Source organism: Salvelinus sp. IW2-2015, linkage group LG15 (assembly GCF_002910315.2).
Source record: "Salvelinus sp. IW2-2015 linkage group LG15, ASM291031v2, whole genome shotgun sequence".
In the NCBI taxonomy this organism is placed as follows: Eukaryota; Metazoa; Chordata; class Actinopteri; order Salmoniformes; family Salmonidae; genus Salvelinus; species Salvelinus sp. IW2-2015.
This window is the reverse complement of record NC_036855.1, coordinates 11,382,146-11,397,184: the sequence shown is the minus strand read 5'-3', so window position 1 is coordinate 11,397,184 and position 15,039 is coordinate 11,382,146. Positions and strand designations below refer to the sequence as shown.

The following is a 15,039-nucleotide window of genomic DNA, read 5'->3' as shown; positions in this document are numbered from 1 at the left end:
TGGTTATAAACGCACATCAGTTGTTTCTACTCCAAATTGTCGCTAGTTATTTGGTGGGAGGCGCTGTAGCCATTTCGCCACTTTAAAGAGAGAAGGGGAACCAACATCCGAGTTCTGGGGAAAATAAATTATCCCAAAGCACTGCATTCAGACAAACTACCCCCACCGCTGCGAAGGAGCACGACTGAACGCAAACTTCGAACTCTCCATGCAGAGCACGCGGAGAGCAGACCAGGACCATCTAACGGGCTTTTGAGAATTTTTTCGGTTTCCGTTTTTTCCTTTATTTGCGGTGGATGTTGATCGAACAGTTTATGAGAATCTTGCTTGCTCTGCGGTGAGAAGTGAAGTTTGGCTGTTTTCCTAGTCGGAGGGAGACGCGGGAGGTTCGGGGAAAAAGTGGGGGAAGATGGTTTGGAACGCCGCTTTGAGAAGAGGCTTGTTGTGCGTTCTGGCGCTCTGGCTCGGTTTTACGTCTGCCCCGTGCAAAGCTCGGATTTACACTAACCATTGGGCTGTACGGATAAACGGGGGACCTGTGTTCGCTGATCGGATAGCAGACAAATATGGCTATAAGAATATGGGACAGGTATGTTTTAAATTGTTCCTCTCAGTTATCTTTTCGTTCCTTTTACATTTTTATTCGAAAGAGTTTCAAAGTCAAATCCTGCACAGCGTTGGTGTTTTTTCTTTGATATATTAAAACTTATTTTGCTTTTGAACGGTGGTGTTTTGTTGTCAGTCCGATTGAAGTTCACACGTCATAGTCACCCGGGCCCACACTGGATAGTCCACATCCCGGGCCAGCCTGAACACGCTACCTCCACTCTAAATAATGTGCCTTGAACCCTGGCGTGTGTGTGTCGGGGATCAGCCTGGCACACACGGGACTGACTATGACATGAACAAAGCGAGAGGGGCAGGGGTGCAGTGATTAGGCTCCACACCGGTGGGACAACAGGTGCCCCTCAGTTCCGCAGAACAGTTTTATTGGGCTGTTAGGAGTGGAGAATTTTACCAACAGTTTAATGTCTCGTATTTCATGGCTCAGACCAATATGGGCCTCTTAAACCTAGAATCCTTAGTTGCTGCATACATTTGGTGATTTATAAATTATTTACAGTACCAGTCAAGTTTGGACACACCTACTCATTCAAGGGTTTTTATTTTCTACATTGTACAATAATAGTGAAGACTATGAAATAACACATGGAATCATGTAGTAACCAAAAAAGAGTTAAACAAATCAAAATATATATTAGAGCCTCTTTTGTCAAGCCTTTTTGCCTTGACAGCTTTGCACACTCTTGGCATTCTCCCAACCAGCTTCACCTGGAATGCTTTTCCAACAGTTTTGAAGGAGTTCCTACATATGTTGAGCATTTGTTGGTTGCTTTTCCTTCACTCTGCGGTCCAACTCATCCCAAACCATGTCAATTGGGTTGAGGTCGGGTGATTGTGGAGGCCAGGTCATCTGATGCAGCACTCCATCACTCTCCTTCTTGGTCAAATAGCCCATATACAGCCTGGAGGTGTGTTGGGTCATTGTCCTGTTGAAAAATAAATGATAGTCCCGCTAAGAGCAAACCAGATGGGATGATGTATCACTGCAGAATGCTGTGGTAGCCATGCTGGTTAAGTGTGCCTTGAATTCAAATAAATCACTGACAGTGTGACCAGCAAAGCACCCACACACCATCACACCTCCATGCTTCACTGTGGGAACCACACATGCGAAGATCATCCATTCACCTACTCTGCGTCTCAAAGACACAGCGGTTGGAACCAAAAATCTTGTCACAACACAACTGATTGGCTCGAACACATTAAGAAGGAAAGAAATATCACAAATTAACTTTTTTATTTTTATTTCACCTTTATTTAACCAGGTAGGCTAGTTGAGAACAAGTTCCCATTTACAACTGCGACCTGGCCAAGATAAAGCAAAGCAGTGCGACAAAAACAACACAGTTACACATAAACAAACACAGTCAATAACACAAAATAAAAATTGATACATTTATGTACAGTGTGTGCAAATGTAGAGAGGTAGGCAATAAATAGGCCCTAGAGGCGAACATAATTACAATTTAGCATTATTACTGGAGTGATAGATGTGCAGATGATGATGTGCAAGTAGAGATACTGGGGTGCAAGAGGGTAAGTAATATGTGGATGAGGTAGTCGGGTGTACTATTTACAGATTGGCTGTGTACAGGTACAGTGAAGTAAGCTGCTCTGACCACTGATGCTTAAAGTTAGAGGGAGTTAAGGCTTCAGAGATTTTTGCAATTCGTTCCAGTCATTGGCAGCAGAGAACTGGAAGGAAAGGCGGCCAAAGGAAGTGTTTGCTTTGGGGATGACCAGTGCAATATACCTGCTGGAGCGTGTGCTACGGGTGGGCGTTGCTATGGTGACCAGTGAGCTGAGATAAGGTGGTGCTTTACCTAGCAAAGACTTCTAGATGACCTGGAGCCAGTGGGTTTGGTGACGGATATGCAGTGAGGGCCAGCCAACGAGAGCATACAGGTCGCAGTGGTGGGTAGGATATGGGGCTTTGGTGATAAAACGGATGGCACTGTGATAGACTGCATCCAGTTTGCCGAGTAGAGTGTTGGGGGGCTATTTTGTAAATGACATAGCTGAAGTCAAGGATCGGTAGGATGGTCAGTTTTACGAGGGTATGTTTGGCAGCATGAGTGGAGGCGGCTTTGTTGTGAAATAGGAAGCCGATTCTAGATTTAATTTTGGATTGGAGATGTTTAATGTGAGTCTGGAAGGAGAGTTTACAGTCTAACCAGACACCTAGGTATTTGTAGTTGTCCACATATTTTAAGTCAGAACTGTCCAGAGTAGTGATGCTAGTCGGGCGGGAGGGTGCGGGCAGCAATCGGTTGAAGAGCATGCATTTAGTTTTACTAGCATTTAAAAGCAGTTGGAGGCCACGAAGGAGTGTTGTCGTTGAAGCTCGTTTGGAGGTTTGTTAGCACAGTGTCCAAAGAAGGGCCAGATGTATACAGAATGGTGTCGTTTGCGTAGAGGTGGATCAGAGAATTACCAGCAGCAAGAGCGACATCATTTGATATATACAGAGAAAAGAGTCAGCCTGAGAATTGAACCCTGTGGTACCCCCATAGACTGCCTGAGGTCCAGACAACAGGCCCTCAGATTTGACACACTGAACTCTATCAGAAGTAGATGGTAAATCAGGCGAGGCAGTCATTTGAGAAGCCAAGGCTATTGAGTCTTTTAACAAAGCACACCTGTTAATTGAAATATATTCCAGGTGACTACCTCATGAAGCTGGTTGAGAATGCCAAGCGTGTGCAGGCTGTCAAGGCAAAGGATGGCTACTTTGAAGAATCTTAAATATAAAACATATTTTGATTTAACGCTTCTTTGGTTACTACATGATTCCATATGTTTTACTTCATAGTTTTGATGTCTTCACTATTATTCTACAATGTAGAAAATACCCTTGAATGAGTAGGTGTTTCCAAACTTTTGACTGGTACATAACACCTCATTCAAGGGTATTTTCTACATTGTAGAATAATAGTGAAGACATCAAAACTATGAAGTAAAACATATATATATATTTTTTTATATATGCCTCATGAGTTTAGTTAAACTGTCGTACCACATCGGAACCCAACATATACATTGTTTTCCTCAAATGTTTGTAAACAACAAATGTAAACACATGGTATAGCTTCAAAACATGGTTAAAACTATACATTTGATATCCTGGATGGTCAGTCCTTGCATCCATAGCTCTGTCTGTGCATTTGAGTGGTTACATTTCTTCAGCCCAATCCTTAGCCTTTTAGCAAAACAGGGGCGGGGACAGCACTTTGTTTCAATTAAGGATTCTAGCTTTAATGCATACTTTAACCAAATGAGCTGCAAGATTAATATTTTAATAACCTTATAAAATTACAAGCGCCTGAGATTATAAGTGGCCACAGTAAAGGAAGGATGGAAAGCATGCATTGACGTTGCCAAGGGTTTGATAATGTGAATTGCTCTGAAAGTATCAATCCATTCTGCATATCTGTTATGGTGTGTGCCTGTTGATGTCATTCCTAAGGAACGTCTACTGTCACCACCAACCCTCCCCACTCCAATCCATAACTGCTGTCAGGTACAACACTGGAAACAAAATGCTTTAGCCAAGAGGAGATATGGGCACACTTGCTAGATTTAATTGTGATGTCATTTTGTTCAACAATTCTCCTTGTAATCAGAGAGGCCCATGCAAGTTCAGAGTAGGCAACATTTGGTTGCTTAGCGACACACACATTTAAGAGGGTGGTCTATATTGGAGAAATATCTAGCAACGACAAAACCAGGCAATCCAAAGCGCTCTCTCTCCACAGAGAAGGCAATACTACATATTCTGACAGGTGGAAAATTGCTGTTGTGGACTAGGATAATCACAGGGACATCCTGCCCTCACACCTCCCGCCCCTCTTTCTCCATAATTATATGGTGCCCATATACCAGCCACCCCTCCTTTATGGAACTGAGAGTCTTATACCCCCCATTCCCTTTTAAAGCTTAAGCTTCCCAGTCAAGAGTTAGTGCATATTTTGTGACGTTTTTGTTAGTTTTAGGTGTTAGGCAGCGTTTGGTTGGAGTTTTTCGGCTGTTCGAGCGCACAACATTTTGTCTTGAGGCAAGAAGTTCGCCCTTTGACCAGTGATTGGTCACCAGTAGAGATTCTTCAAGGAAGTGTTTGTGATTCAACAGCAGACATTGTTTTCTTGCACATTTTTTTTTCACTTGAAATACTGCACCGAACATCTTAGATGTAATATTAAATGGTTCTTGATTAATTCAGACTCCTGGCTACGGTGTCTCAAGGTGGACAAACGGTACTATTGCAGCTATTTTGTTGTTTTTCAAGCGAAGGTCTTTTAAGTGCCAGCCGACCCGAAGTATGTTGATGCCTTAAAGCTCTGAAAGACACTCCCAGGCGGCAATATTGCACCAGTCTCCTAACCTGAACTTTGACACTAATGTCTTAAGTGCACTGTCACATACAGGCACACACTCTCTCGCTCTCTCACTCATGGGGACCCCACACATTCAGATCTTGAGAACATTGAGGTACTACTGGCTCTGAATATTAAGATTGCACAAAAAAGGCATACATGTGTGGGTGTATGAAATAAAGTTATTGACACTCAATAAGTTCCCACGATTATAAATCTTTTCAGGATGAAAGTAGGTTGTTTTATTTAGGGACATTCATGCGATAATGAAGTTGAGGAAGACCTTTATTTAACCAGGTAAGACCCATTGAGGTTAAAAACCTATTTTGCGAGGGCGACTTGGCAAAACAGGGAAATGTACATAAATACTGTTGTGGACACATGCAAAGAGATTGTCAGAGAAAAACAAAACGGTAGGGGAGAGGGGGATGTGAACAGAGTGGGTGACTGAGAAGGACAGTGTCATTCAGTTGACAGGGATAGAGAGATGAGAACATACAATGATACAGAAACACACAGATGGATGGATCATTTCACTTGCAACGCTAGGGTTGTGGGTTTGATTCCCATGGGGTGTCTGCTTAATGACTCCAATGTAAAGGAATAGTTGGCTATTGGGAGAGCACCTCTATCAGGCATTCTGTATGGAACCAACCTATAATCCTCTTACTTATGGAGCCCCCTGTGCATTTCCCAGACTCCGGGCCAAGCACTGATCTGAGAGCAGTTTTAAAGACACAGGGCTATGGTTTGTACATGAAGTGTATTGCAAGAGAATGGTCCTTTAACGTCTGGTTTTGTCCATTGATCTAGATTCAGTTGAAGTCGGAACAACTCTTAAACCAATTATATTTTAGCTAGATGGTTAAAGCTAGCTAATAAGTGTGTTAGGGTTATTTCCATGTTAAAGGACCCATGAGCACCTACGTGAAGTTCGTAGGAGCACATCAAATTGGGTGTCAAATGACAGCCAAGAGTCTCTTTTTGGGAAATGAAGGCATAGATACATTTTTCAACCATTTTCCATCTTCAAAATTAGGCATAAGTAATGGATTTGATTTCTGGTCAAACAGATGGAAAGGGGAGTTTTGAAAACATCTACCAGAAAGTCTTTAAAGGGTTTTAGAAATACACAATGTTGACTTAAAGACCCCTGCTAACTAATATCAATGCTTAAATTTAGTTTTGGGGAAATTATTTGCCTATTGTATGTTTAAGGAAAAAAAACGTTACCAAAAACGGACATTTTCTAATGGAGGATAATTTTAAGTTCATGGAAGTAACAAGTAAAGGTAGACCTACCAATTGGTTCATGTTTTTACTGATATACATTTTTGTTTAAGAATTACTAAGTGATTTAAAACTCATTAACGGACTTACGACTCAGTACCGGACTTACTGCATTGGCTACAATACAAAATAATAGTAGTCACTAACCACAGTTGCTTCACCTGCTACTGTCCTCCCTTCCACTGGCATACAGTTATGTTCAACTCATAACTGTTTTCCGTTCTTTCTGTCTGGTGGTCAAAGCGAGTGTGAACTGTCTGGACAACCCCTCCCTCTCCTCTCCAGACAATGTTACCTCTCCCGGTACTTACTGACACCTACCCATGAGCCCCCTCTTTCCATTTGCTGTAACCAGCATCTCCACTGACCGGACGTCAATGGACGTTGAAATTGGGTCAATTCGCCCTGGCCTTGATTTCAACATCCACAGACGTCATTTTTTGGGACGGCCTGGACCGGGTCTTGATTTCAACATCCACAGACGTCATTTTTTGGGACGGTCTGGACCGGGTCTTGATTTCAACATCCACAGTTTATTAAATAATGTCATTTCTGCATTCTTACTGCACACATCTTTTGAATCTTAATTCGGCACAGATATTTACATTTTAGGATTTTACTGTAATTTTGTAACTAAATTTTGCATCTGCACAGTTCTTCCAGTAAAGGTGTTTTTGGAAATGTTGTGAATTTGAGTCTGTAATTCCACTGCTTATGTTGACAAACCGTAGACTGGGTAAAACTAGCCACTTAATACACATTAAGATTAAAATGTATTTTCTTTATCATCTTTTGGGTAGAAAGGTGAACAGTCAGTGATAGTTTACGAGTTGTAACGTATCATCATTCTAGCCCAGAGAGTTGGATAAAGGGCATACTTGCCCCAAAGCCTGTTTTAGCATGGTCATTGCCATTGAGGGCTTTCACCATTTTGAGGTAGGTAGTCAACTGGTTGTAGCTGAATCTCAAACCAGGCCCTCATCCCTACCAACTCACTCAGAGGCCCCTCCATTGTCAGACTTGTTGACGTAACTCCGAGGGTGACATGAAGCACGGCGAGGGGATCATCCCCGATCAACTTCGGGACATGCTTATGACTTGAGTGATCCAATTCATGTTAAAAAATGTAACGATAAAACGAGCATGAAATCCAAATGGAGATATTCCCTGTTTTATTTTAGAAGATAACCTATTAACAGTAAAACATCAATCGATGTGTCACGCCTCAATCAGACACAAAGGCACATGCCATATCATTAAGCACGGCTTTTGATTCTGTTTTATGAAATTGTGCAAACTCCTAAACATATCGCGGTGCATGTTGGGATACCAAACCATTGCAATGGGTTAAGCAAGGATCATAGAATTCCATCCAAGTTAGCAGGAAGTGTATTTATTTCCGACTTAGGAACTTGTACCTCCAATTTTCAGACGGCTTCTGAACGCACCATTTTATATCTTGCTGTGTGGGGGTTGAGACTAAAGATGTCAAATGTCTTGATTTGGAAATTTAACATGACAATTTTGGGCTTCATGTCTTTGTAGTCCTGACGCTATTGAGTGTGATTATACCTGCTGTTGCCTTGTGGCTTTCACGCTCTGACAGTGACGTGATGAAAGCATGCCCCCTGGGTCTATTCTACTGAAAGAAATACCTGGACCTACCTGTCTGATAAGAAACTCTGTTTTCCTTTTCTGTTGTTTTGCTACAGTGTACCCTAATGAATACAACCCTGGTTTGGAGTGAAACATTGTTGTGAGTTGCCTGAAAGGATATAGGGGCTTGATACAGTCCCTTGGGTAGCTCCTCTAAAGCCCTGGGTCAATGGAAAGGGTATATGACACCTGGCAGCCATTGCGGTTTGATAATCTGCCTCTGAATTATTAAAGTTAATCACACTTCGCCTGCCTCATGTCTGTCTGTCTTTCTTATTTTGGAGGTTTGTGGTTCACTGGTTACGCTGTTTAATTCCTCTGTCTGACTTGGTTGACATTTGAATGCAACCAGTGTTTTTACTGTAGACTGATCGTGGTGTGTTTTTATTCGGTAGATTGGCGACCTGAAGGACCACTATCACTTCTTTCACAGCAGGACCATCAAAAGGTCAACTCTCTCCAGTCGCGGTGGCCACAGCTTCATCGCGATGGAGTCCAAGGTAAGCCTCGCCTCACCGTGCTGGCGGGCCACCCCACCAGGTCATCGACACACGCCTGCATTATTGATGAGTCACAGAACACCACCCTTGGTCTCGCCCTGATGATGCGTACATTACAGGGCACAACTGTAGTTCAGTACACCGATGGAAAGTCTACCAGCCATAGCACTGCTGAGCATAGTTGTCATTCAATGAGAGATCTTTGATGAATTATGTATTATATACTGTTGCTGGATATGTTGGCCCTTTTCAACTTTGACTCTGTTTATTACACAAGACTCCCCTTGGGGCAGGAGGCAGTTTTGCCATTGATAGACCAGTGTTCTCCCCTTTCCTCTCTCTCCCTTTCTCCCTTCTTCCCCTCAAGTTTCTCTCCCGTGTGAAGGGTTGACAGGGAGGAGATGTTTAAATGTCAGCTGGATCTGCAGTCTGAGCTGGAAGTCTTTCTGCTCCCATCACTACTGTTCAGGGATCAGTGTCATATCATTACCATTCTGATGCCAGTATCGTTTCACTGCTGTTTTCGGGCTGCTCTCTATCATGGATGCACTGGGGTCAGTCCATGTAGCCGGTTATAGAAATAATCACGTTGTTATGCTTAGTTGTCTAATGACAGTCATCTGTGTGTGTGTGAGTCAGATGGGTGTAGCGGACACACCTTGTGCGCTGTGCGATCTACCTGTTGGCACGCAGGTCTCCATGGTGACAAGGCAGTGATAATGGCTTTATGGCTTGCTGATGCGCCGCCTGGCGCATGTGGGACACGGTCAAAGGTCATGGCTGTCAGTAAGTTACCAGCTCAAGGTCGTCGGCTTGGAGAGCGGGTGTGTGACTGACCTCACCCGAGTGACATTTGGCTCCATTTTCAGACACTCAAAGTACACTGAACAGAAATGTAAAGTTTTTTTTTCATGAGCTGAAATAAAACATCCCAGCAATTTGATTAAACTGACTAAACAGTATGATCATTACAAAGATGCACCTTGTGCTGGGGACAATAAAGCCACTCTAAAATGGGCAGTTTTGTCACACAACACAATGCCACAGATGTCTCAAGTTTTGAGAGCATGCAATTGGCATGCTGACTGCTGGAATGTCCACCAGAGCTGTTGCCAGGTAATTTTATGTTAATTTCTTTACCATATGCTGCCTCCAACGTTTTAGACAATTTGGCACCATGTCCAAATGGCCTCACAACTGCAGACCACGTGTAACCACACTTTCCCAGGACCTCCACATCTGGCTTCTTCACCTGCGGAATTGTCTGAGACCAGCCACCTGGACAGCTGATGAAACTGTGGGTTTGCACAACTGAATGATTTCTGCTCAAACTGTCAGAAACCGTCTCAGGGAAGCTCATCTGCATGCTCGTTGTCCTCACCAGAGTTTTGACCTGACTGCAGTTAGGCGTCGTAACTGACTTCAGTGGGCAAATGCTCACCTTCGATGGCCACTGGCACATTGGAGAATTGTTTTTCATGGATGAATCCCAGTTTCAACTAGAGGTCGACCGACTAATCGGCATGGCCAATTAATCAGGGCCGGTTTCAAGTTTTCATAACAATCGGTAATCTGCCTTTTTCGATGCCGATTATGGCCGATTACATTGCAATCCGTGAGGAAACTACGTGGCAGGCTGACCACTTGTTACGCAAGTGCAGGGTCAAAAGGACCTTGTGGCTGCAATGAGTAAGTTGCTAGCTAGCATTAAACTGATTGTTTTTTTATAAAGATAAATCTTCACATAATCACTAGTTAACTACACATGGTTGATGATATTCCTAGCTTAACTAGCTTGTCCTGCGTTGCATATAATCAATGCGGTGCCTGTTAATTTATCATCGAATCACAGTCTAATTCAACTTCGCCAAACAGGTGATGATTTAACAAAAGTGCATTTGCGGAAAAAAGCACATTCGTTGCACAAATGTACCTAACCATAAACATCAATGCCTTTCTTAAAATCAGTACACAGAAGTATGTATTTTTTTTTTTTACACCTGCATATTTAGTTAAAAGAAATTCATGTTGGCAGGCAATATTAACTAGGGAAATTGTTACTTCTTTTGCGTTCAGTGCAAGCAGAGTCAGGGTATATGCAACAGTTTGGGCCGCCTGGCTCGTGAACTGTGTTTCTTCCTAACAAAGACCGTCATTTATTTGACAGAATTTTACATAATTATGACATAACATTGAAGGTTGTGCAATGTAACCGCAATATTTAGACTGAGGGTTGCCACCCGTTCGACAAAATACGGAATGGTTCCGTATTTCACTGAAAGAATAAGCGTTTTGTTTTTGAGATGATAGTTTCCGGATTCGACCATATTAATGACCTAAGGCTCGTATTTCTGTGTGTTATTAAGTCTATGATTTAATAGAGCAGTCTGACTGAGCGATGGTAGGCACCAGCATGCTCGTAAGCATTCATTCAAACAGCACTTTTGTGCGTTTTGCCAGCAGCTCTTTGCTGTGCTTCAAGCATTGCGCTGTTTATGACTTCAAGCCCATCAACTCCCGAGATTAGGCTGGTGTAACCGATGTGAAATGGCTAGCTAGTTAGCGGGGTGCGCGCTAATAGCGTTTCAAACGTCACTCGCTCTGAGACTTGGAGTAGTTATTCCCCTTGCTCTGCATGGCTAACGCTGCTTCGAGGGTGGCTGTTGTCGATGTGTTCCTGGTTCGAGCCCAGGTAGGGGCGAGGAGAGGGAAAGAAGCTATACTGTTACACTGGCAATACTAAAGTGCCTATAAGAACATCCAATAGTCAAAGGTATATGAAATACAAATGGTATAGAGAGAAATAGTCCTGTAATTCCTATAATAACTACAACCTAAAACTTCTTACCTGGGAATATTGAAGACTCGTGTTAAAAGGAACCACCAGCTTTCATATGTTCTGAGCAAGGAACTTAAACGTTAGCTTTCTTACATGGCACATATTGCACTTTTACTTTCTTCTCCAACACTTTGTTTTTGCATTATTTAAACCAAATTGAACATGTTTCATTATTTATTTGAGGCTAAATTGATTTTATTGATGTATTATATTAAGTTAAAATAAGTGTTCGTTCAGTATTGTTGTAATTGTCATTATTACAAATACATTTTTTTTAAACGTCAGATTAATCGGTATCGGCTTTTTTTGGTCCTCCAATAATCGGTATCGGCGTTGAAAAATCATAATCGGTCAACCTCTAAGATATCGTTTAGGACCTTGAGCGTGGCTGAGGTGCACCCATGACCAGCTCTGAAACCAGATTGCATAGCGGAGAAGGTACGGTGGGATTCGAAATGGTCGGTGATCTGTTTGTTAACTTTGCTTTCGAAGACCTTAGAAAGGCAGGGTAGGATAGATATAGGTCTGTAGCAGTTTGGGTCAAGAGTGTCCCCCCCCCTTTTGAAGAGGGGGATGACCGCAGCTGCTTTCCAATCTTTAGGAATCTCAGACGACACGAAAAAGAGGTTGAAAAGGCTAGTAATAGGGGTTGCAACAATTTCGGCAGATAATTTTAGAAAGAGAGGGCCAGATTGTCTAGCCCGGCTGATTTGTGGGGGTCCAGATTTTGCAGCTTTTTCAGAACATCACCTGACTGGATTTGGGAGAAGGAGAAATGGGGAAGGTTTGGGCGAGTTGCTGTGGGGGGTGCAGTGCTGTTGACCGGGGTAGGGGTAGCCAGGTGGAAAGCATGGCCAGCCGTAGAAAAATGCTTATTGAAATTCTCAACTATAGTGGATTTATCGGTGGTGACAGAGTTTCCTATCCTCAGTGCATTGGGCAGCTGGGAGGAGGTGCTCTTATTCTCCATGGACTTTACAATGTCCCAGAACTTTTTTGAGTTTGTTGCAGGAAGCAAATTTCTGCTTGAAAAAGCTAGCCTTGGCTTTTCTAACTGCCTGTGTATATTGGTTTCTAACTTCCCTGAAAAGTTGCATTTCACGGGGGTTGTTCGATGCTACTGCAGAACGCCACAGGATGTTTTTGTGTTGGTTAAGGGCAGTCAGGTCTGGAGAGAACCAAGGGCTGTATCTGTTCCTGGTTCTACATTTCTTGAATGGTGCATGCTTATTTAAGATGGTGAGGAAGGCATTTTTAAAGAATAACCAGGCATACTCTACTGACAGGATGAGGTCAATATCCTTCCAGGATACCCGGGCCAGGTTGATTAGGAAGGCCTGCTCGCTGAAGTGGTTCAGGGGGCGTTTGATAGTGATTAGTGGAGGTCGTTTGACCGCTGACCCATTACGGATGCAGGCAATGAGGCAGTGATTGCTGAGATCTTGGTTGAAAACAGCAGAGGTGTATTTGGAGGGCAAGTTGGTTAGGATGATATCTATGAGGGTGCCCGTGTTTATGGCTTTGGGGTTGTACCTGGTAGATTCATTGATAATTTGTGTGAGATTGAGGGCATCAAGCTTAGATTGTAGGATGGTCGGGGTGTTAAGCATGTCACAGTTTAGGTCACCTAGCAGCACGAGCTCTGAAGATAGATGGGGGGGGGGCAATCAGTTCACATATGGTATCCAGAGCACAGCTGGGGGCAGAGGGTGGTCTATAGCAGGCGGCAACAGTGAGAGACTTGTTTTTAGAGAGGTGGATTTTTAAAAGTAGAAGTTCAAATTGTTTGGGTACAGACCTGGATAGTAGGACAGAACTCTGCAGGCTATCTCTGCAGTAGATTGCAACACCGCACCCTTTGGCATGTCTATCTTGTCTGAAAATATTGTAGTTAGGGATGGAGAACCCACCCTGTGCGTTTCCGTCGGTAGATTAGTGGGGTTCCGTGTGGTAGAGGGGACCAATCCAATTGTCAAAATAGTTATAGTGTCCCAAGAAGATTGTTCGATAGACCTGTTCAGATAGCAGCTGATATGCTCAAGACAGCTAACGATTAGCGGGCCGCAGTTAGCAGATGGGCGTTCAGATTACGTCGCGATGGAGGGGCCAGTTGAATAACTCCCTCGGGCAGATAACGTCGGTATTCCAGTCGTGAAGGCCCGGTGGGGCTCCGCATCGGCAGTTAAACGGGTCCGGATAGGTGATTGTAGCCCAGGAGTGGCTGATGGAACTCTTCAGCTGGCTAGCTCCGGGATAATTGGTGTTTGCTCCGGAATTGACGTTAGCCTATAGTCACTCGGATAGCAGCTAGTTAGCTGCAAGATCCAGGTGTAAATGTCATAATTCCTATAATAACTACAAACTAAACTTCTTAACTGAGAATATGAACCACCAGCTTTCATATGTTCTGAGCAAGGAACTTAAACGTTAGCTTTTTACGTGGCACATATTGCACTTGTACTTTCTTCTCCAACACTGTTTTTGCATTATTTAAACCAAATTGAACACGTTTCATTATTTACTTGAGACTAAATAGATTTTATTTATGTATTATATTGAGTTAAAATTAAAGGGGTCATTCAGTATTGTTGTAATTGTCAATATTACAAATATATGATTTAAAATTTTAAAGAAATTGGTATCGGCTTTTTTTGGTCATCCAATAATCGGTATATCGGCGTTGAAAAAAATCATAATCGGTCGACCTCTAGTTTCAACTGTATCGGGCAGATGGCAGAGTGTTCACAACGTTGACATCAGAGTGCCCCATGGTGGGGTTATGGTATGGGCAGGCATAAACTACAGACAATGAACACAATTGCGTTTTATCGATTGAAATTTGAATGCACAGAGATACCGTGACGATCCATTGTCGTGCCATTCAACCGTCGCCAGCATGTTTCAGCATGATAATGCACGGCCCCATGTTGCAAAGATCTGTACTCAATTCCTTCAAGCTGATAATGTTCCAGTTCTACCATGGCCTGCATACTCACCAGACATGTCACCCATTGAACATGCTATGGATCAACGTGTATGACAACGCGTTCCAGTTCCCGCCAATATCCAGCAACTTCGCACAGCCATTGAAGAGGAGTGGGACAGCATTCCACAGGCCAAAATCAACAGCCTGATCAACTCTGTGAAGTAGATGTATTGTGCTGCATGAGGCAAATGGTGGTCACACCAGATACTGACTGGTTTGATGAACCACACCCCTACCTTTTTGTTTGTTTTTAAAGGTATCTGTGACCAACAGATGCATGTCTGTATTTCCAGTCATGTGAAATCCATAGATTAGGGCCTAATTAGTTTATTTCAATTGACTAATTTCCTTATATGAATTAACTTAGTAAAATCTTTGAAATTGTTGCGTCTATTTTTGTTCCGTGTAATCACTGATTATAACAGATTTGGATAGGTATAGGCAAGGACCCCCATCACTTTGCTTCTATCTATACTTTCATGTCAGATCAGTGATCCTACCAAGGAAGGAAGCATTTCTAAAGTGCCATTTCAGCCGACGCTTCTACAGTATAGATGGATTTTTTTGGGATCCTGGTTGCCCTTGGTTACAGACCAAGTCAGCGGGAGATACTGCAAGAGAGAGCCACCTCCAAATCCTTAAGAAGGGGGAATGCAGAAGCAGTTGTATTTCAGGAGTCCAATTCACCATCTGGAGAGGGAGGATCCGTCTCAGTGGACTCTCAGGTCAGTGGTGGAACTAATGGAGGACTGGCTGCCGGCTGTCGGACAT

General features: G+C 43.1%; 1 protein-coding gene across 6 annotated transcripts in view; it reads left to right on the top strand.

Moving 5' to 3' along the window:
- The first annotated feature begins 27 nt into the window (after nt 1-27).
- Nucleotides 28-15,039, top strand: part of pcsk5b (proprotein convertase subtilisin/kexin type 5b) — an 81,422-nt gene continuing 66,410 nt past the window's right edge. For 2 of the 6 annotated variants that reach the window (XM_024002278.2, XM_024002276.2), the window contains exons 1-2: nt 29-589; nt 8,339-8,443. In XM_024002278.2, the coding sequence (XP_023858046.1) occupies nt 410-589; nt 8,339-8,443 (285 nt within the window). In that variant the 5' untranslated portion in view covers nt 29-409. Of the gene's footprint in view, nt 590-8,338; nt 8,444-15,039 lie in introns of all 6 variants that reach the window. The other 4 variants (XR_011480997.1, XM_024002280.1, XM_024002279.2 and 1 more) reach the window with 3 other exon arrangements.